Source organism: Trachypithecus francoisi, unplaced genomic scaffold (genome assembly GCF_009764315.1).
Source record: "Trachypithecus francoisi isolate TF-2019V2 unplaced genomic scaffold, Tfra_2.0 Lachesis_group3, whole genome shotgun sequence".
NCBI classification, from domain to species: domain Eukaryota; kingdom Metazoa; phylum Chordata; class Mammalia; order Primates; family Cercopithecidae; genus Trachypithecus; species Trachypithecus francoisi.
In genome coordinates this window covers 55,742,382-55,763,293 of record NW_022681468.1, presented here as the reverse complement: position 1 = coordinate 55,763,293, position 20,912 = coordinate 55,742,382, and the positions used below count along the sequence as shown (strand labels likewise).

At 44.1% G+C, this 20,912-nt stretch overlaps 2 protein-coding genes and 1 long non-coding RNA gene across 6 annotated transcripts in view; 1 reads left to right on the top strand and 2 right to left on the bottom strand.

Annotated features, from left to right (window-relative positions):
* Positions 1–1,764: 1,764 nt before the first annotated feature.
* On the bottom strand, positions 1,765–11,268 carry DNAAF2 (dynein axonemal assembly factor 2). Of its 3 annotated transcripts, XM_033188112.1 has the most exons (3): positions 9,254–11,268; positions 4,607–4,750; positions 1,765–2,606 (listed from the first exon to the last, which is right to left on the bottom strand). In XM_033188112.1, the coding sequence occupies exons 1-3, from the start codon at positions 11,141–11,143 to the stop codon at positions 2,121–2,123; spliced, it is 2,520 nt and encodes an 839-aa protein (XP_033044003.1). In that variant the 5' UTR covers positions 11,144–11,268; the 3' UTR covers positions 1,765–2,120. The 3 variants fall into 3 exon arrangements, with proteins under 3 accessions (XP_033044003.1, XP_033044004.1, XP_033044005.1); XM_033188113.1 differs by lacking the exon at positions 4,607–4,750; XM_033188114.1 differs by lacking the exons at positions 4,607–4,750; positions 9,254–11,268 and adding an exon at positions 2,720–2,875.
* LOC117069687 overlaps positions 10,148–20,912 on the top strand; it is a 60,839-nt gene continuing 50,074 nt past the window's right edge. Inside the window, exons 1-2 of the long non-coding RNA XR_004431634.1 lie at positions 10,148–10,287; positions 10,583–11,072. This is a non-coding gene — a long non-coding RNA (uncharacterized LOC117069687). The remainder of the gene's footprint in view (positions 10,288–10,582; positions 11,073–20,912) is intronic.
* Positions 20,499–20,912, bottom strand: part of POLE2 (DNA polymerase epsilon 2, accessory subunit) — a 52,196-nt gene continuing 51,782 nt past the window's right edge. For both annotated transcript variants that reach the window (XM_033188116.1, XM_033188117.1), the window contains one exon: positions 20,499–20,614. In XM_033188116.1, coding sequence (XP_033044007.1) covers positions 20,596–20,614 — 19 coding nt within the window. In that variant the 3' untranslated portion in view covers positions 20,499–20,595. The remainder of the gene's footprint in view (positions 20,615–20,912) is intronic.

Sequence of the window (20,912 nt, the reverse complement as noted above, 5' to 3'; positions counted from 1 at the left end):
AGTTTCCCTTAATTTGTAATTGCATTCAACCAAAAATTTCTCAGACTAATTTCTGTGTAAAGATACTATTAGGGGCTGGGTATGGTGGCTCATGTCTATAATCCCAGCACTCTGGGAGTCTGAGGCAGGCAGATTGCTGGAACTCAGGAGTTTGAGACCAGCCTGGGCAACATGGCGAAAACCCATCGCTACCAAAAATACAAAAAATTAGCCAGGTGTAGTGGTGCATCTGTAGTCACAGCTACTTGAGAGGCTGAGGTGGGAGGATCCTTTGAGTTTGGGAGGCGGAGGTTGCAGTGAGCCTAGAGCATGCCACTGCACTCCAGCCTGGGCAACAGAGCGAGCCTCCATCTCAAGAAAAAAAAAAGTTACTTAAACTTACAACTATTAAATGGTAGTCTCAAAATTATTGCATCAGTTTAAGATTCATAGTGGTTTAAGAGCACATATGCTCATCCAAGGTGAGGTAAATAGTTCTCTTGCTTTACGAGCTACCTTTAGACTTACCCTCACAGCCCAATCTGGTGCAAGATTTGGGGGGTTTTAAATAAGGGTGAATCAGGAGGCTCTTTACCTATTTCTGGTATTCTGACCTGACATCACTAGTTCAAAGAACTAAAAACAGGTTATTTCCAGGACTGAGCTAAGAAGGCCAGAGTCTGAAGTAGTAGCTGTTTTTGAAACAAATAGATCAGCTCCTGGCTTTGGGGGTTAGTGATGAGATCAACAAATGTTTTCCCTTCTGCATTTTCTTTTCCTTTCTGCATTTCCTTCCTTTAATGTTCTTTGGCTGCCCTAAAATTTTTTGTGAGAAAAAAACCTGTTAGGATCTTCTCTTTGCCTCACATTTTAGGTGTTATAAAAGAAATTGATTATGCAGGAGGCTGAGATGAGAGCATCGCTTGAGCCTAGGAGTTTGAATCCAGCCTGGACAACATAGCAAGACCCTATCTGTTTTTGTTTTTTTTGAAACAGAGTCTCTCTTTGCCGCCCAGGCTGGAGTGCAGTGGTGTGATCTCAGCTCACTGCAAGCTCTGCCTCCCGGGTTCATGCCATTCTCCTGCCTCAGCCTCCCGAGTAGCTGGGACTACAGGCACCTGCCACCACGCCTGGCTAATTTTTTGTATTTTTAGTAGAGACAGGGTTTCACCATGTTAGCCAGGATGGTCTCGATCTCCTTACCTCGTGATCCACCCGCCTCGGCCTCCCAAAGTGCTGGGACTACAGGCGTGAGCCACTGCGCCCGGCCGACCCTATCTCTGAAAGAAAGAAAGTGATTAGGAAACACTGGCTTTTTTTTGTTTTTTTGTGTGTGTAATAATATAATGAAGGCAATTTTCCTATCAGAGCAAATTGCCAGATTTTAAAAATTCCAGTTTTACTCTTAAATTTCTATAAAACCACAAGATGTTTTAATATTTCAATAACTTACAAGAAATTCTTCAAAATTGAATTTTCAAAATCATTACTAAATAACTAAATCTATTATATATACTTTCTGTGACAAAAATATATATAGTTTGTGTGACAAAGTAAAATATAGAGTTGATGAAAAATACTGTATTTTATCTGGTGTATTTGTATCGTAATCATTTAGATTAATATTGGTTAGTACAGTTCTTTCCCCTCTAAGTTCTATTTCAAGCTTAAATATGTCCTATTTAGTGAGACTGAGAAACAGTTTTGAAATTCTACCCCCAACACATGTACTCACAATTCCAGTTAATTGCATTCTTGAGAATTACTTTGTTTGACAAACACAACTTAGTGAATATTTATTTTGAAATTTTATTAAAGTAATGACAAAGCAAAATTTAACACAGAAGTATATATACACAGGTTGTATTAAACAATGTTTTAACTCTCAAATAGAAAAATATACACATCTATTACAGGAATCACAAACTTATCTCCATAAGGAAACTTTAAACTCCAGAAGTAAAAAAAAAAAAAGTCTCCAATTTCCCCCATGAGAATCAAAACTGCAATTTTTAAAAAAAAAATTGCAATTTTAATTTTATACTTTAATGCCTTTGGTTTTAAGACAACAGTTAACAGAATCAATTTTAGATACAGGCATTTTTTAACCTTAATATTTAAAAGTCCAAAATTATATAGAATTAATCCAAATCATATAGCAAAGAATTCTGAAAACTGAATGCACAATTGGTCACATGATCTTTAATGACCTGTACACTACCATCCTGCATATTGGTTTCTTTTATGCTGTCAAATCCAGGTATATTGTGAACTGTAGTTTTGTTCAGTAATGAAGGTAGGTGATCTCCATCTGTTTCTTTCTCTTCAGTTACTACTGACTCGTTTAAGTTCCCTTTTTCCTCATTTGAGCAAGTAGCACTTTTTTCTTTTGACTCAGGTTGCTGAGATTTTCCAAGTATCATTTTAGAAACATCAAGAGACTCTTGTTGAAAGCATGTAACTGAACCAAAGCTATCTATCTGTAGTGCTTTAACTGCTATAGATGAATCAGAATCAGTTGTAGAGGTGTTACAATGTTCTATATATTCCTTTTCAGTTAGACTACTTTCTTCGTTTACTCTTTCTTCCTTTCCTTGTAGCTGATCAGAGTTACCACATTCTTGCAACTGTGTCAAGAGAAACAACAAATTAATAATTATTTGAAATAATATAAAATTAAATTGTACTACCCTCTGGAAATAAAATTTTTAACAGTTGTGAGGTAATAGCCCTTACACACCTGCTGATAAACTTCCAGGCTTCCCTGTCAAAATTCATCCGCCAGCCTGGGCACTGTGGCTCCCACCTGTAATCCCAGCACTTCGGGAGGCCAAGGCAGGCAGATCACTTGAGGTCAGGAGTTCGAGACCAGCCTGGCCAACATGGCGAAACCCCATCTCTACTAAAAACACAAAAATTAGCCGGGTGTGGTGATGCACACCCGTAATCCCCTCTACTTGAAAGGCTGAGGCAGGAGAATCACTTGAACCTGGGAGGTAGAGGTTGCACTGGGCCAAGATAGTGTCACTGTACTCCAGTCTGGGTGACAGGGTAAGACCCTGTCAAAAAAAGAAAGAATGAGAAAAAAAAAAAAAGAAAGAAAAAGACGGGCAGCATTTGAAGGATGACTTTTTTTTTTTTTTTTTGAGATGGAGTCTTGCTCTGTTGCCCAGGCTGGCACAATCTCAACTCACTGAAATCTCTGCCTCTGGGTTCAAACAATTCTGCCTCAGCCTCCCAAGTAGAGAGGATTACAGGCATGCACCACCATGCCTGGCTAATTTTTGTATTTTTTGTAGAGGCAGGATTTCACCATGTTGCCCAGGCTGGTGTCTAACTCCTGGCCTCAAATGATCCACCTCCTTAGCCTCCCAAAGTGCTGGGATTACAGGCATGAACCATCACAACTGGTTTGCTGCCAGTCTTTTTTGTTTTTTTTTTGAGATTGAGTCTGGCTCTGTCGCCCAGGCTGGAGTGCAGTGGTACAATCTTGGCTCACTGCAACCTTTGCCTCCCAGATTCAAGCGATTCTCCTGCTTCAGCCTCCCAAGTAACTGGGATTACAGGCGCCTGCGACCACAGCTGGCTAATTTTTATATTTTTAGTACAGATGGGGTTTCACTATGTTGGCCAGGCTGGTCTCAAACTCCTGACCTCAGGTGATCCGCCCACCTCGGCCTCCCAAAGTGCTGGGATTACAGTTGTGAACTACTGCACCTAGCCTACTGCCAGTCATTTTTTAACAATGTAAGCCTGGCATTAATATCCTGATTATATCCTTTCACAACAATAATCCATACTTTTCAACATGGTCTACAAAACTATTTGTTATTCTTATAAGCACATTGTTGAATTTCTTGAATTTTCTTGAATTCCTCTAATTTTTCGGAGCCGCCCTTCTAATACATATGTCTGTCGATTGTGGTAGTTACTAAATTATTTGCATCTTCAATACTGAAGACTATAAAAATGACCAAAATTAAGATTGAATTAGAAAGAATGTTATGACTTAGTTCCCATGGTTTGAGAGTCAAAAAAGATTGTATGTCCCTGGACTAGTACTCAAACTTCCTAAGTGTTATTCTCTCTTTGTTTCTCATTGTAGGGTTATTTTGGGATTAAATGAGATGACGTGAAAATGAACAGCAAAGTGTTTAGCACATAATAAATACACAGACAAAAGGCTTTTCTTGGCCGGGCGCAGTGACTCACGCCTGTAATCTCAGCACTTCGGGAGCCCGCGGTGGGCTGATCACGAGGTCAGGAGATCGAGGCCATCCTGGCTAACACGGTGACACCCAATCTCTACTAAAAATACAAAAAATTAGCCGGTCATGGTGGCACGCTCCTGTAGTCCCAGCTACTCAGGAGGCTGAGGCAGGAGAATCTCTTGAACCCAAGAGGCAGAGGTTGCAGTGAGCCGAGATCACGCTACTGCACTTCAGCCTGGATGACAGAGTGAGACTCCATCTCAAAAAAAAAAAAAAAGACTTTTCTTCTCTTAACATCATTCTGCTCCACCATTATGTTCATTTTGTTTAAAGTTATGATATTAAGAAATCAATAATTTGTTAGGTTTTAACTCTGTGCTTCATTACTCCTCTATAGAGCCCACAAACTTCCTTACCTTTGCATTAATTTCAATCTTATTATCAGTAACTTGAAGAACTTCAATTAATGGTGGGGTTAAGGACATACACTGTTTGAATGGAGAGCTCAGGACCTCTTCAAGAAACTCATTAACATTTTCTTCATTGACAAATAACCTTTCCTAAAATAAAAAGGGAAAAAATATTCTGCCTTATAAGTCACACTTGACACAGTTGTACCTCAAAGCAGCTCACAAAATTTCTCACATTGTTCAGGGGTACATTTTTTTAAATGTTTATTTTAATGTTATTCCTATGAGCTGTCTTGGAAAAATTTAAGTTTGGTATTGTACAGAGCAGTAAGAGTTATACTGAGAACAAACATAAATGTATAGGAAAAGAACCTAAAAGAAAGAGGTCTTGGTACTTTGTCTATTAAATCTGACCTTTTAGTATTTCTTTCTTTTTTTGTTTGTTTTGTTTTGTTTTGTTGAGACATAGTCTCACTCGGTTGCCTATGCTGGAGTGCAGTTGTGCAATCTCGGCTCACCGCAACCTCCGCCTCCCAGGTTCAAGCAATTCTCCTGCCCCAGACTACCGAGCAGCTAGGATTACAGGCAACCGCCACCATGCCGGGATAATTTTTGTGTTTTTGGTAGAGACGGGGTTTTACCATGTTGGCCAGGCTGGTCTTGAACTCCTGACCTCAAGCTATCCACCTGCCCTGGCCTCCCAAAGGGCTGGGATTACAGGTGTGAGCCACTGCACCTGGCCTCTTTTAGTATTTCATAAGAATAACATCATCTCTAGGGCTATAAATGGGATCCCAGATACAAAATATAATTCAGCTTTAAAACATTTCCTAATGAGGTGGCTAAGAAATATACATGAAAGGATCTATTCAAATTTTACATGACCAGTTTGCCTTATAGTTCTTGGGCAGGTAAGAGCTAATTACAGTATTTTATTTAAAAGAAGTGGTGTGTTTTTTTGTTTATTTTTGTTTTTGAGACAGAGTCTTGCTCTGTCACCCAGGCTGGAGTACAGTGGCATAATCACGGCTCACTGCAGCAGCCTTGACCTTTCAGGCTCAAGTGATCCTCCCCTGCCTCAGCCTCCAGAGTAGCTGGGACCACAGAACATGCCACCATTCTCAACTAATTTTTGTATTTTTTTGTAGAGACAGGGTTTTGCCATGTTGCCCAGGCTGGCCTCAAACTTCTGGACTCAAGTGATCCACCTGCTTTGGCCTCCCGAAGTGGTGGGATTACAGGCATGAGCCACTTCCACACCCAGCCTTTTTTTTTTTTTTTTCCCTTGAGACAGGGTCTCGATTTGTTGCCCAGGCTGGAATGCAGTGGCACTCATAGCTTCCTGCAGCCTTGACCTCCCTGGCTCAAGCAATCCTCCCACCTGTGCCCCCAAGTACCTGGGTACCTGGGACTACAGGTGCATGCCATAATGCCCAACTAATTTTTACATTTTTGGGGCCGGGTGTGGCAGCCTGTAATTCCAGCACTTTGGGAGGCCAAGGCAGGTGGAACACTTGAGGTCAGGAATTCGAGACCAGCCTGGCCAACATAGTGAAACCCTGTCTCTACTAAGACTGCAATCACTTGAACCTGTGAGGCAGAGACTGCAGTGAGTCCAGCCTGGGCGACAGAGTGAGACTCTGTCTCAAAAGAAAAAAAAAATTTTTTTTAAAGTTTTTTGTAGAGACAGGTCTCACTTTGTCGCCCAGGCTGGTCTCCAACTCCTGGACTCAAGCTGTCCTCCCACCTTGGCCTCCCAAAGTGCTAGGATTACCGGTGTAAGCCACTACACCCAGTCAAGAAGTGTATTGTATTTTTAAGCACTGGGATACTCCAGTGTGACATTAGCAAACTGTATAGTTATTAAAAGAATGAAGTAGAGAGCATATGTTCAGGGCATTTTGAATCTACGCTCCAGAGAAAAGGTAAATTATGAAAAAAAAAATAGGTTGGGCACAGTGGCTCATGCCTATAATTCCAGTACTTTAGGAGGCCAAGGCGGGTGGACTGTTTGAGCCAGAAGTTCGAGACCAGCCTGGGCAACATGGCAAAACCCGTCTCTACAAAAAATACAAAAATTAGCCAGGAGTGGTGGCATGCACCTGTGGTCCTAGCTACTCCAGAGGCTACGCTGGGAGGATGGCTTGAGTCTGGGAGGTTGAGGCTGCAGTGAGCCATGATCGCGCCACTGCACTCCAGCCTGGATGAGACAGAGTGAGACCCTGTCTCCAAAAATAAATGAATAAAGAATGAGGTAGATTTTGAGATGCTGACACGAAAAGATTTCCAAACTATTACTAGAAAATGCAAAAATCACTCTTTTACCTGAATTCCAAACACAAAGCAGTTTGTTCATGTCAAGTGAATACAGGTATATAGTTAGGATGTGGGGAGAATAACCGTATTTTAAATTACTTAATTTATAAAAGCAGTTCATTGTTGCCCCAAATAAAAATGTTTTCCTTTGTACTTTTATATAAGCAAATTTTGTAATTACAAAAGAAACACAGCTCATTGTTTGGTCCAAATAGGTAGAAAATCTCAGAAAGAAACAAGTTTCAAGTTATCTTCTATTGGGAACATATATTCAGGGCAACTTGAATATGTGTCTCCCGGGCTGCAGTCCTCTATTGTGGCCCAAATAAACTCTCTCTGCACACATACACACACGCCTTTTTTTCTTTGAGAGGGAGTCTTGCTCTGTCAGCAGACTGGAGTACTATGGCGCCATCTCGGCTCACTGCAACCTCCACTTCCCGGGTTCAACAAATTATCCTGCCTCAGCCTCCCAAGTAGCTGGGACTACAGGTGCGCATCACCACGCCCGGCTAATTTTTGTATTTTTAGTAGAGACGGGGTTTCACCATGTTGGCCAGGATGGTCTCAATCTCCTGACCTCGTGATCTGCCTGCCTCAGCCTCCCAAAGTGCCGGGATTACAGGCGTGAGCCACCATGCCTGGCTGTATATTTTTCTTCCATTAAACAGTATTTAAAATCGTGAAAACCTACCAAAACAAAAGTGAACCTTGGGAATAGAAAAATTTTACATTTAGAGTAATTGGCCTTGCTATTATTTGAAGATCCAGAATAACACTGTTACAGAAACATCCCCATCAAAAGCATTTCTAAGGTTCATGCCTCTGGAAAAAGACATCATCTTTGACTCATTGCAAATAATACAGCAAATATTTTAATTTTTAGTTAACCCAAGGAATATATAACAGAAATGGTTATGAATAAGATACAGAAGATTTGCGGCTGGGCGCGGTGGCTCAGGCCTGTAATCCCAGCACTTTGGGAGGCTGAGGCGAGGGGGATCACGAGATCAGGAGATGGAGACCATCCTGGCTAACACGGTGAAACCCCCTCTCTACTAAAAATACAAAAAATTAGCCGGACGTTGTGGCGAGCACTTGTAATCCTAGCTACTTGGGAGGCTGAGGCAGGAGAATCCTTTGAACCCAGGAGGCGAAGGTTGCAGTGAGCCACTGCACTCCAGCCTGGGCGGCAGAGCGAGACTCCGTCTCAACAACAACAAAATAAATAAATAAAATAACCTCTTCCCAGAAGAGGTGCAGTTAACGTATGTACTGTTAGGTTCAACAAATATTTATCACACTTTGTTAAATGCTAGTTATTGTGCTAAATATTAGTAGGGACCTAAGCATGATTACGAGATGCAAAGTGAAATAATCTCAATTTCATATAGCGCCAATCCAAGGACAATCCCGCCAAAATCTTAGACTAAAATTAAGCAGCACCATATGGCCCAAAGGGCATTTGAACATCATAATTGTGTGAGTAACTGGAAAAGTAACTGGCTGAGTTACTTTTCCTCTCTGGAAGTAAATTACTATTCTTCTCTACTTTCTAAGCTCGGAAAAAATGATTTACTAACTTCAAATGCCCATTATAGAGTGCTTTTTAAACTTCTTTGTGTTACAAACCCCTTTTAAGAATATAACTAAAAGTATAGCCCTTCTCCCAGGAAGAGATCACTCCCTACTTTTTGCATACAATTCCAGAGGTCTACGGCTCCCTGAAAATTCATTTAAGGTCTCCTTCCGAGTCAATGGACCTCAGGAAACAACGCGTTCGAGGTAACTTTGAAGATCTGAAACCCATCCACCAGACGCGATGCGCGTTTTTTTTTTTTTTTTTTAATACGCTTAACAAGCACTGACATCTTTCATCATGTGCATCAGTGCAAGTCATTACAAGAAAAGTTATAATGGAAAATGCTTTGTTTAGGATAAACTGAAAGGGTGCCCGTAATGGCAGTTTTTTTTTTTTGTTTTTTTTTTGAGACGGAGTCTCGCTCTGTCGCCCAGACTGTTCTGCAGTGGCACGATCTCGGCTCACTGCAACCTCCGCCTCCTGGGTTCAAGCGATTTTCTCCTGCCTCAGCCTCCCAAGTAGCTAGGACTACAGGCGCCCGCTACCATGCCCTGCTAATTTTGTATTTTTAGTAGAGACGGGATTTCATCATATTGGCCAGGCTGGTCCAGAACTCCTGACCTCGTGATCTGCCCGCCTAGGCCTCCCAAAATGGTGGAATTACAGGCGTGAGCCACCGCGCCCGGCCCGTAATAGCAAATTTTTAAAGTGAGATGGGATATTTCAAATATGAGGACTCTGGAAAGAACTGTTACCTCCAAAGAATCGTTGTTTACACCATAATACCACTCTCTCCAATGTCCATGGCTCTCTGGAGATTTTGCCAGTTCTATCACTGCATTGTTTGAAGAAATGCTAATCACAGGTTCTGTAGTACTCAATTTATTCTCTGGAGCAAATTGCAAAAAGAAGGAATAAACTAAGTCTTGTGTGGAGAAGCGTAATTTGTACCAGAGGGGATTCAAATCTCCTTGAAGACTTTGCGGCTGGATCTGAGGCACCTGAATGAGCAGAGTCAAGGTTTCTTTGTCCTGATTACACAGTAACGGAGGACACAAAGGCTCCCCGCTCTTGGTCCCCGGACCACCCATGGCGCGGGCTGAGCGCTCGCAGCGCTTGCCCTCCGACTCCTCGCGCGTCTCCACACCGGTATCTCCGCGCGCACTCTCTCTTCCCGCATAAGACTCCCAGGCAAGGCCCCGGCAGGACGTACAAAGGGAGCCTCCGCCACCAGGTGAGTTCTCTCCTCCGGGAGATGGTTCCTCCACGCTGCCCGGAGGCGACCCCGCGTGCCTGCTCAAGTCCTGCTCCTCCGGCTTGGGGACACGCTCCTCTCCAGCGCCGGCCGGCGGGGATGCCACCTCGGGGTCGCCCACGGTGGTGACCCCAGAGCTCGCAGCCCCAGCCACGCAGGTATCGCGGCCTTCGTCCTCTGCGCGCCTCCCCGCGAGTCCCGCCTCCCCTTCGCGAACGGAAGCGCAGGCCTGGCCGTCAGTTCCGGACGGGTCCAAGGACTCTTCCGGCGCGGCGGCGGCGGCGACTGAGCCGGCGACGGCGGGATCCCAGCGCGCGGCCGGCAGTACCACTGGCAGCGTAACCACCAGCTGTCGCCGAGCCTTGTTGAATTGTGCCTTGCCGCGGCCGTCGTCCACTGGGTACGGGAGCGAGAGCCGCAGCCGGTAGTCGGGTTTCCTTGAGTCGAGGCACAGCAGCTTTCCCGTCACCTCCAGCGCCGCCTGCTCGGCCGAGCGCAACAGCGGCAGTTCGATGGTGACCACTAGCTCTTGGGGTACGGGGCTCGGGGCTGAGTCCCGGGAGCAGCGGTAATCCTGGAGGTCCACGTGGTGGCGCTGCACCACGCTGTAGCGGGGCTCGGTGGGGGCGGGCTGCAAGGCCGCTTCCGGAGGGCAGGGCGTCCGGGGCCCGGGGGTTGCAGAGTTCTCGGCGGTTGCTGGGTACTGGTAGGGGTAGGGGAAGTCCGGGAGAGGACCCTTCGGCTCCCCCTCAGGCCTGGCCAGGATGACCCCGGGCAGGGGTGTGCGCAGCACCGCAGCCTCGGGGGTCCCCTTATACTTGGCTTTCAGTGTCTTGGCATTCCTGCGGTCCAGCTTCACGCCGAACTGCTTCTCGACGGCCTCCAGGGCCGTAGCGTCCAGCATCTGGCGGAAGCCCTCGTGCCGCCGGGCCAGCGCTAGCGCGTCTGGATGGAAGACCACGTCGTAGACCATGTATCGGCTGCTGCTGCGCCCCGCGTACTCACGGCCTGGCGCCAAACTGTAGGGCAGGGACCAGTGACTGCCCGGAGCTGCACCCGGGTCGTCATCGGAGCCGGGCCGGCTGCTGGGCGCGCCCACCAGCGCATTGCTGCAGACGTTCACGAAGCAGCGCCGTGTCCCGTCCAGGCTGGTGCGCAGCACGTGCCCCGGCTGCGGGTGCACGAACCGCACCTCCACCCCGCGCTCACGCTCTAGCGCAGTGATCTCCGCCTCGTAGCGCCGCCGGTTCTCCGGATCGGTGAGCTCCTCGGCGTACTGGGAGAACATTCGCCGGAACTCCGGGTCCTGGAAGGCGGAGGTGAGCTGCTGGACCTCCTCTCCACTCAGGTCTAAGTCCTCCAGCGACGAGGAGGCCTCCGCTTTGGCCATACTGCCCTGTGGCTTCTCGCCCTCTGGCCAAGGGGGATCAATATGAGACTGGGTTGGGGGATCCGCCTCAGAGTCTCTGGGCAGCGGAGAGTGACGTGGTAGAGGTCGGTAACGGCTGGAAAATTGAGCCTGGAGCAGCGCGTGCTTGTTGCCATAGTGACACCACTACCATTCGGGAGGAGGGGTAGAAATCTTGGTGGAATAGGCCGGGCGCGTGGTTCAGGCCTGTAATCCCAGCACTTTGGGAGGCCGAGGCGGGCGGATCACGAAGTCAGGAGATTGAGACCATCCTGACTAACACAGTGAAACCCTGTCTCTACTAAAAATACAAAAAAATTAGCCGGGCATGGTAGGGGGCGCCTGTAGTCCCAGCTACTTGGGAGACTGAGGCAGGAGAATGGCGTGAACTCGGGAGGCGGAGCTCTTGCAGTGAGCCGAGATCGCGCTACTGAACTCTGGCCTGGGCGACTGAGCAAGGCTCTCAAAAAAAAAAGAAAGAAAGAAAGAAAGAATGGTGGAATAGTGGAAACGCCAGAAATAGCCCTCTTAGATTCTTCAAATTAACCCACCGCCATACTTGCTCTGTTTTATAGATTCCTGTGCCATGGTGCAGTTACTTCTGCAGAATAACTATAGTAGTAACTGTCATAATTTCCAGCATTATGTGCATTATCCCATTCATTGCTCACACCACTTAAAGATAAAAACCTCATCCCCCTTTCACAAACAAGAAGATGGGACCTGAGAAGTTGAACCAAGGTCACATAGCCAGTGTATTCAACAGGCGAATCCAAACCTAAGTTTATCTGCGTTTTTTCACTTTGCTAAACCAACATTTCAATCTTTTTTGTTGTTGTTGAGATAGAGTCTCACTCTGTCTCCCAGGCTGGCATGCAGTGGCGAGATCTTGGCTCACTGCAGCTTTAGCCTCCCAGGTTCAAGCAATTCTGCCTCAGCCTCCCGAGTAGCTGGGATTACAGGTGCCCACCACCACGCCTGGCTAATTTTTGTATTTTTAGTAGAGATGGGGTTTTACCATGTTGGCCAGGCTGGTCTTGAACTCCCGACCTCAGGTGATCCACCCTCCTCGGCCTCCCAAAATGCTGGGATTACAGATGTGAGCGACTGGCCAACCTTTCAATCTCAGTGTTCCTCCTTTGCATTTTCTGGCGATTCCACTATAATATTTACCCAGTAAAAACTCATTTAGGGCAAGACATATGGGCAGGGTGTTCATAAACAATTGTCAGTGGCCTGTGAACATATAAGACTACATTAATAATAAAAATGCAAATATACCACATTTAAACTACCAAAATAGCAAAGATCCTTGTAGTTATTGTGTTTCCTTGGGGTGGGAGTAGACTTTAGTAAAATCTTTCTAGAGAGCAGTTGTGCAATTATATCAACACCATTTATTCATTTGTGTATGTATGTATATATTTTTGAGACAGGGTCTCACTCTGTTGCCCAGGCTGGAGTGCAGCTTCAACCTCCTGGGCTCAAGCAGTACTCCTGCCTCAGCCTCCCAAGTAACTGGGACTACAGGCATGCGCCACTATGCCTGGCTAATTTTTTAAGTTTTTGTAGAGATAGGGTTCTCACTGTGTTGCCCAGGCTGGTCTCTAACTCCTGGATTCAGATGATCCTCACACCTTGGCCTCCCAGAGTGGTGGGATTATAGGATTATAGGCATGAGCCACCACACCAGGTCCAAAACCCTTTATTTTTTTTTTTTGAGGGTGTCTCACTCTTTTGCCTAGGCTGGAGTGCAGTGGTGCAATCATGGCTCACTGCAACCTCCGCCTCCCAGGTTCAAGCAATTCTCGCTGCCTCAGCCTCCCAAGTAGCTGGGATTACAGTCACCACCACGTCCGGCTAAGTTTTGTACTTTTAGTAGAGATGGGGTTTCACCATGTTGGCCAGGCTGGTCTCCCACCCTTGACCTCAAGTGATCTGCCCATGTCAGCCTCCCAAAGTGCTGGGATTACAGGCATGAGCCACCGCGCCTGGCCTAAAACCTTTCTAATGTGCATATTTTTTTTTGACCCAAATGCCCTTAGAGTATTTGACACAATACTCTTAGAACATTCTCAAGGTGACATCATTTATGATTCTAAAGGTTTGAGAAGAATCTACAAATTCAACAGTGGACCTGATTGAGCAGGTTTTGGTAGAGCCACACAACAGAATTTTGTGCAACCATTCAAAATGAACATATGAAGTATGTTTATTTACTAGAGTAGTTATTTATTCATTGGTAATTGGTCAATTCAGTGATCATTTTTCTATTCTCAGCAACATTTAATACAGTTGATGTTGGCATTACCTCAGTGACAAGACACTTTCCAGATTTCTATCATCAGTCATTCTCATAGTTTTGCTCTGTAGGTGTCTACTTCTTTTCAACTTCTACATGGAAATGCCCCAAAACTAGGACCCAGTCTCTTACCCATCTATACTCTCCTTCAGAAATATATTTACACTCACACATACTTGTCTTACACTCAGGTTTTACACTCCTATATCCAGCTGCACATTCGAGGTGTCCGTTTGAGTGATTAATGCATAAGCTACTCAGGCTTGAAATGATCAAGATCGGCAGAACTCCTGACTGTCTTCCCAAACCACTGCCTCATCTTACAGTCTCTTGGAAGCATTCAAAGCAGTTGACTGCCCCCTTGAAACACATTTTCCTCATGTTTTGCAGAATTCCAAACTCTCCCATTTTCCTCCTCCTTTATGCTCCTGCCAGTTTTCCAAATGTGGGAGTCACCCAAGGCTTTGTTCATCAGCCCTCTTACCTAATCATATTTCTTCCAAGATGTCTAATGCAGGCCCATAGTTTTAAATGCCATCTGTGTTCAAATTAGTCCTTTCAAGAAATATTTATTGTGTGCTCATTGCACTTATTACATAGGTAATTAACAAGGATGTGAAGCAGTTGCATTTCTTTTTTTTTTTTTCTTTGAGACAGAGTCTTGCTGTATCACCTAGGCTGGAGTGCAATGGCGCGATCTTGGCTCACTGCAACCTCCGCCTCCTGGGTTCAAACGATTCTCCTGCATCAGCCTCCCAAGTAGCTGGGATTGTAGGGGCCCACCACCATGCCCGGCTAATATTTGTATTATTTAGTACAGATGGGGTTTCACCATATTGGTCAGGCTGGTCTCGAACTCCTGACCTCAGGTGATCCGCCCACGTCAGCCTCCCAAAGTGCTGAGATTACAGGCGCAAGCCACCATGCCCAGCCAGCAATTACACTTTCATATCCTGAGAGTCTGTATTGGAACCCTGTTAACATAATGCTTATGACAATGAAATTCTACTCCCAGATACACATTCAACAGAAACACGTATCCCCACCAAAAGACATGTACTACAATGTGTGTATTCATAGCGGCACTATTCATAACTGACAAATTCTGGAAACAACCCAAATTCTCATTCACAGTAGGATGGATAAATAAATGGTAAATACCCACCCACACAATGCACTACGCAACAGTATAGATGAATATGATTAACATCATGGTGCTTGAAAGAAACCAGATGTAAAATAATACATATGACTCTGTCATATAATAGATAAAACTTGGCAAAATAAATCTGTTAAGCCAAACTAGTGATGGCCATTTTGGGAGAGCTTCTGGGGTGAGGGTCTGTTAATCTTGGTTACATCGGGTGTGCAATTTGTGAAATTCATTGTGCTGTACACTGACAATGGATTTTATGTATCTTTTAAAGTCAAAAAATGTACTTTTTTTTTTTTTTGAGACAGAGTCTCCCTCTGTGACCGAGGCTGGAGTGCAGTGGCACAATCTCAGCTCACTGCAACCTCCACCTCCCAGGTTCAAGCAGTAGTCCTGCCTCAGCCTCCTGGGTAGCTGGTATTACAGATGCCCGCCACCCACGCCTGGCTAATTTTTGTATTTTTAGTAGAGACGGGGTTTTGCCATGTTAGCCAGGTTGGTCTCGAACTCCTGACTTCAGGTGATCCACCCTCCTCAGCCTCCCAAAGTGCTGGGATTACAGGAATGAGCCACCTTGCTCAGCCTAAAAAAAAGAAAAAAAACTTTGTTTTTTTTGTTAAAAAATAAAAAACTTTGCCCTCATGGATTTCATCTGGGGTGAGACTAGTGACTCCAAAATGGTATCTCCAGTTCTATCTGACCACTGAACTCTAAGAGACTTACATGCCACTGCCCCACAGAGTTCTCCATCTGGATGTTTGATGGGCATCTCACATTAACAGTTCTACATAGAAATCTTGATTTTTACATCTTGAACTTGTTCTCTCCCCAGTTGCACTAAATGATACTGCCTGCCCAGCTACTTAAACCTAAAACATACGCATAATTCTCGATTCCTCTTTCCCTCACCCTGCTGCCATTCAATTACATAGTCCTGTTGCCTCTTCTTGTACACTCCAAATATATCCACTTCTTTCTATTTCTGCTGTGAGCCACCATCATCTCCATCGCAGACTAGTGCAATAGCTTCCAATTGGTCTCTTCAGCTCTTCCCTTCTGACAATCTCTTTTCCACACAATTGCTTTAGTGATCTTTAAAATCAAATCAATTTACATCATTCTCTGCTGAAAACCTGGTAGCTTCATATCCAGGTTCCTTACATGTGTCTACACTTAATCCCTAACCCTCTTCATATTCACTATCTAATTTTCTTCCCCGGATCAATCTAATGTCAGAATACTCTTGACTCCTGTGCAGCCTGGGTACAGGCCATTGAACCTCAAGACCTAAAATGATGTCACCTTAGTGACTCCCTGCAACATGCTTCTCCCACCTCCAACACCTTATATAATTATGGCCAGCAACGTTTTTTGTTGTTCTTGTTTTGAGATGGAGTTTCACTTTGTAACCCAGGCTGGAGTGCAGCAGCGCGATGGCAGCTCACTGCAATCTCTGCCTCCTGGGTTCAAGCAATTCTCGTGCCCCAGCCTGCAAGTAGCTGGGACTACAGGAAGGTACCACCATGCCCAGCTAATTTTTTTTTTTTTTGTATTAGTAGAGATGGGGTTTTCTCCATGTTGGCCAGGCTGGTCTCGAACTCCTTACCTCAAGTGATCTGCCCGCCTCAGCCTCCCAAAGTGCTGAGATTATGGCCGTGAGGCACCATGCTTGACTTTTTTTTTTTTTTTTTAACCATGGTTTATATTTGGTATTTTCTTGTCATAGGGTATGGCTCTCCCCATTTGAAAAGGGAAGCATCATGAAATCTAGGACCTTGCCTTTCTGGTTTACCACTGGATTCTCTGATGCCTAGAACATTATTGGGCAGGCAGATGAATTAATATAGTAAAGAAAAAAATCAAGTTTAGTATGTATAGTATGATCCCAAAATATTTTTATAGGAAAAATGTATACGTAGAGAAAAATCTGGAAGCATATTTACCAAATATTAACAATATTTCTGATAGTGGAATTGCAGGTTGTTAAAACTGTTCTTTATGCTTGCTTATATTTTATAATTTTCTATGAACTTGTTTAGTAAAAAGTCTTAGAACACCCTGCTGTTAGGTTTTAAAGCTTTGCATCTAAAATAGCTTTGAGACATAAAGATGAGTTCCAAAAGGTTTAAAGCACCTGAGGGATGTGTAAAATTGCACTCTTTTCTATTATAACCCTGAGGTCAGTGAGCATAACCAAGGATTGTCAACTTATTTTCACTCACCTTTGTAATGTCAAAATTCTGGACGTTTGACCTTAAAAAAGGCATTTCCAAACATGAACACACCATACTTCTCAAAAGACAACAAACTACAACTGGTTGTTGAGAAGTAATGATGGCCTTTAGGGTTCCTGAACCCTCTGAAATTACACGTAGGGGTAGGTTCATGTGGGGCTGGGGGACGTGGGTCTCAGTAGAGGCCCATAGGGCCCGTAGCTTTCATTAGATTTTCTGAGGGTTCCTACCTTCTGCTTTGCCAAATTTCTTACTATGTGATGTTCTTTCCCAGAAGAGTCTCTTTGGGAAAAGACAGTGTAGTTGTGGAAGAGCCCCCTTGCCCAAGACAAATGTTCCCTTGCCTAAAATTCATCCATTAAAGAAAGCTGTCCTTAAAAAAAAAAATGGGCCAGGCGCAGTGGCCCACACCTATAATCCCAGCACTTTGGGAGGCCGAGGTGGGTGGATCACCTGAGGTCAGGAGTTTGAGACCAGCCTGGCCAACATGGTGAACCACCACTTCTACTAAAAATACAAAAATTAGCCAGGAGTGGTGGCGGGCACCTGTAATCCCAGCTAGTTAGGAGGCTGAGGCAGGAGAATTGCTTGAACCCGGGAGGCTGAGGTTGCAGTGAGCCGAGATTGTGCCATTGCATTCCAGCCTGGGTGACAAGAATGAGACTCCGTCTCAAAAAAAAAAAAAAAGAATTAATGCCTTTTGGAGGGAGAAGGTCCTAAGTATGAGAGCCATTATCAGTTATTAACCCCTTCGCACAACCTGTCTTATCCTGTCCTTCCACAAATACTGCTTTTGCTGTCTTCAGATGCCATTGTTCTATTTATTGGGAAGTAGAGGTCCAGAGTAGATGGCTGAGACCTACTGACTTAAGTGAGACACTGTGATAGCACATGCCAGATCCTAATACATAACAAACAGCTTCATGAGACAAAACTTAATGCACTGGAATTTTCTGTTCTGCCGTGACTCATTTATATTTCAACCCACTGATCACTTTGACCTTCAGTCTGAAACACTGCTCAAGATAAATGATCTTTTGTAGCTTCAGTAGCATGTTCATTAAGGAAGTAGAGGAAGGCAAGACAATACTATGCTGGTGAGGCGCCTGGGCTCCAGTCAGATAACCCAGCATCAACTCTGCTGTGACCCTTACCAGCTGTGTGACTTTGGGCAACTTATTTAACCTCCCTATGCCTGTTTTCTTCATGTATAACTAAAGGTAATAGTGAACCTAATGAGGATTAAACTGCGCAATGAATAAGCACTTAGCACAGTGCCTAACATAGTAAACATTTAATACATGTATTAAGGAATTGGAGCAACGGTCTTGCAACCCTTTCCGCAACACCCCCCCCGCCCTTTAATTCATAAAACCTGCCTAAAAATGAAGCCCAAAGTGTAAGCACAATAAAAACAATAAAAGTGGAGCTTTTGAATAGTGTGTAGGAGCCTTAGCTCCAGAGAAAACGTGTATGTGGGCACAGGATCAGAATGAAATGTCCCATTTTGTTTACCTTCCCTCATCACCATTACAAGAGGACACTAAATTTCACAGATGGTGGTGAATGATTGGGGCTCACCTGATTTTGCTTAATAGGGATATCTTATGGACCACAAAATTAAATTCCTGTGCCTATAAGGCAGAGAAAACAGTTCGTGAGCACAATCCAATCTGTAAGCATGTCTTCTTGGTTGCAAACTGCAATTTAAATTAGTGCTTGCGAAGTCAGGATATTGTACCGAAAAATCCAGATTTCTCTAAAATGGCCCTATAGGCCTGGTTTCCTGCATGGCTGCCCGTGGCTAAAGAATGCTTCATTCGGTCTGTCCAGTCTCTGGTTTTCCATGGTTTCCCTATAGAGACCACGTGTTTGCTTTCATAGTAGAGAAATCTTTTGTGTGTTAATAATCTGGCTCCTGCTCTGAGGTGCACCTTTACCTAATGGTGCCTCGTAAACAGACTGCAGCAGTGAGATCAGCCGGTCTTCAGCTGATTAAACACCCAGTTGGGAACACCCAGTTGGGAACATGCTGTCTCTGTTCTTTACTAAAGCAAAGTCCAGACACTCTTTCACACCAGCTCCTCTGCTGTCGCATCTCACAGACTTTGGCTTTCTTTTCCATCTCTGAATGATGTTGATTCTCACCTGGTTCTAGCTCCTGCCTTACCTTATTCTGTTGATGGCCTGCTTCTGGCAATGTACTGCTCTGGGTTCACTGCCTTGTTTCACTTCACTTCATCTTGTTTAATCCCTAAATACACCCCACTTTCACTGTGTTCTTGAAAAGATCTCAAAATACCTCTAATTATAGAAGTAATTATGTAACCAGTGAATGAGAGGACACCTTGATTTCAATTTCCATTTATAAACTTCTGCCCATCATCATTCATATTTAGCTCTGTGACTCTCATAACTGGACCAGCAGCCTTGCATGTGTATTTTACTGCCACTTTCTAAGCCCTGTTTAAATGTATGTCTTGATTTCATCTTTAAATTTTGATTTTACCAGGTTATTCTTGAAATTAAAGCTAAACCTTGCTTTTCTAACATTAGGCCCCTTCTAACATCCAATTTTCCATCCCCAAACCACATGTCAGATTGTCATGTCCTTGCTGCTAAATTCACTTATCACTGCATTCATATTAAATTTCCTTGAGGAATTTCCCGTTCACTGTGTCATTTTTATATTTTTTTATTAGTACCTTTTCTCTCAAAAGCTAATTCTCTTTGAAAGCAATGTCTTCCAGTCCAGGTTCTTCATTTTTTAAAATTTTGTTTTGTTTTGAGACAGTCTCACTCTGTCACCCAGACTGGAGTGCAGTGGCCTGACCTCAGCTCACTGCAACCTCTGCCTCCCAGGGTCAAGCGATTCTTTCATCTCAGCCTCCTGAGTAGCTGGGACTACAGGCGTGTGCTATCACGCCTAGCTAATTATTGAATTTTGGGGTTTTTTGTCTTTTCTTTTTTTTGAGATGGAGTCTCTGTCGCCCAGGCTGGAGAGCAGTGGTGCGATTTTGGCTCACTGCAACCTCTGCCTCCCAGGTTCAAGCAATTCTCCCTGCACTCCAGCCTGGGTGACAGAACGAGACTGTCTCCAAAAAAAAAAAGAGTATATCTTAACACATATCCACATAGTTTTCTTTCTTTCTTTCTTTTTCTCTTTCTTTCTTTCTCTTTCTTTTCCCTTCCTTCCTTCCTTCCTTATTTCTTCTTCTTTTCTTTCTTTCTTTCTTTCTTTTTTGACGGAGTCTCGCTCTGTTACCCAGGCTGGAGTACAATGGCACAATCTTGGCTCACTGTAACCTCCACCTCTTGGGTTCAAGTGATTCTCCTGCCTCAGCCTCCCGAGTAGTTGGGATTACAGGTGCCCACCACCACGCCCAGCTAATTTTTGTATTTTTTTTAGTAGAGACAGGGTTTTGCCATCTTGGCCAGGCTGGTGTTGACCTCCTGACCTCAGGTGATCCACCCGCCTCGGCCTTCCAGAGCACTAGGATTACAGGTGTGAGACACCACGCCTGGCCCCCATATATTTTTCTTAAAAATATACAGAAAATATTTTTCCTAGAAAACTTTCTAAAGTATACCATCATATTTATCACTTAGTATCAAAATTTCACAAAATACAAATTTAAGCAGAACATCCTAAAGTTGACCATAATTTTATTGTAATATCAAAATCACATAAGATACAGAGTTAAGCAGAAAACTGATGAATTTTCTTCAGATGGTCTTCAAGATCTCAAAAGCCTTGAAGTTTGCTGAAAATAGAAAAAGAAAATTAAATATTTGGAAACCTAAGTTGTATACTTACTAATACTTAGTTGTAGTTAATTTTTAAAAATAGGTATAATTGATTTTAAAAAGTAGGTCACTACATACATACTGTTCAAATTCAAAAGGAGACTCTAAAAAATAAGTCATTCTCACGCCCCTTTTCTGCTCCCCAAAAAGCAAGTGTACATCTTTTTTTTTTTTCAAGATGGAGTCTCACTCTGTCACCCAGGCTGGGGCGCAATGGCGCAGTCTCAGCTCACTGCAACCTCTGCCTCCTGGGTT

Coding starts and splice junctions, on each gene's coding strand:
- DNAAF2 (XM_033188112.1), bottom strand. CDS start 11,143: ATGGCCAAAGCGGAGGCCTCCTCGTCGCTGGAGGACTTAGACCTGAGT. Junction 4,751..9,253: donor TAAACAACGATTCTTTGGAG/GTAACAGTTCTT, acceptor TTTTTATTTTAG/GAAAGGTTATTTGTCAATGA. Junction 2,607..4,606: donor AGATTGAAATTAATGCAAAG/GTAAGGAAGTTT, acceptor CTCTTGACACAG/TTGCAAGAATGTGGTAACTC.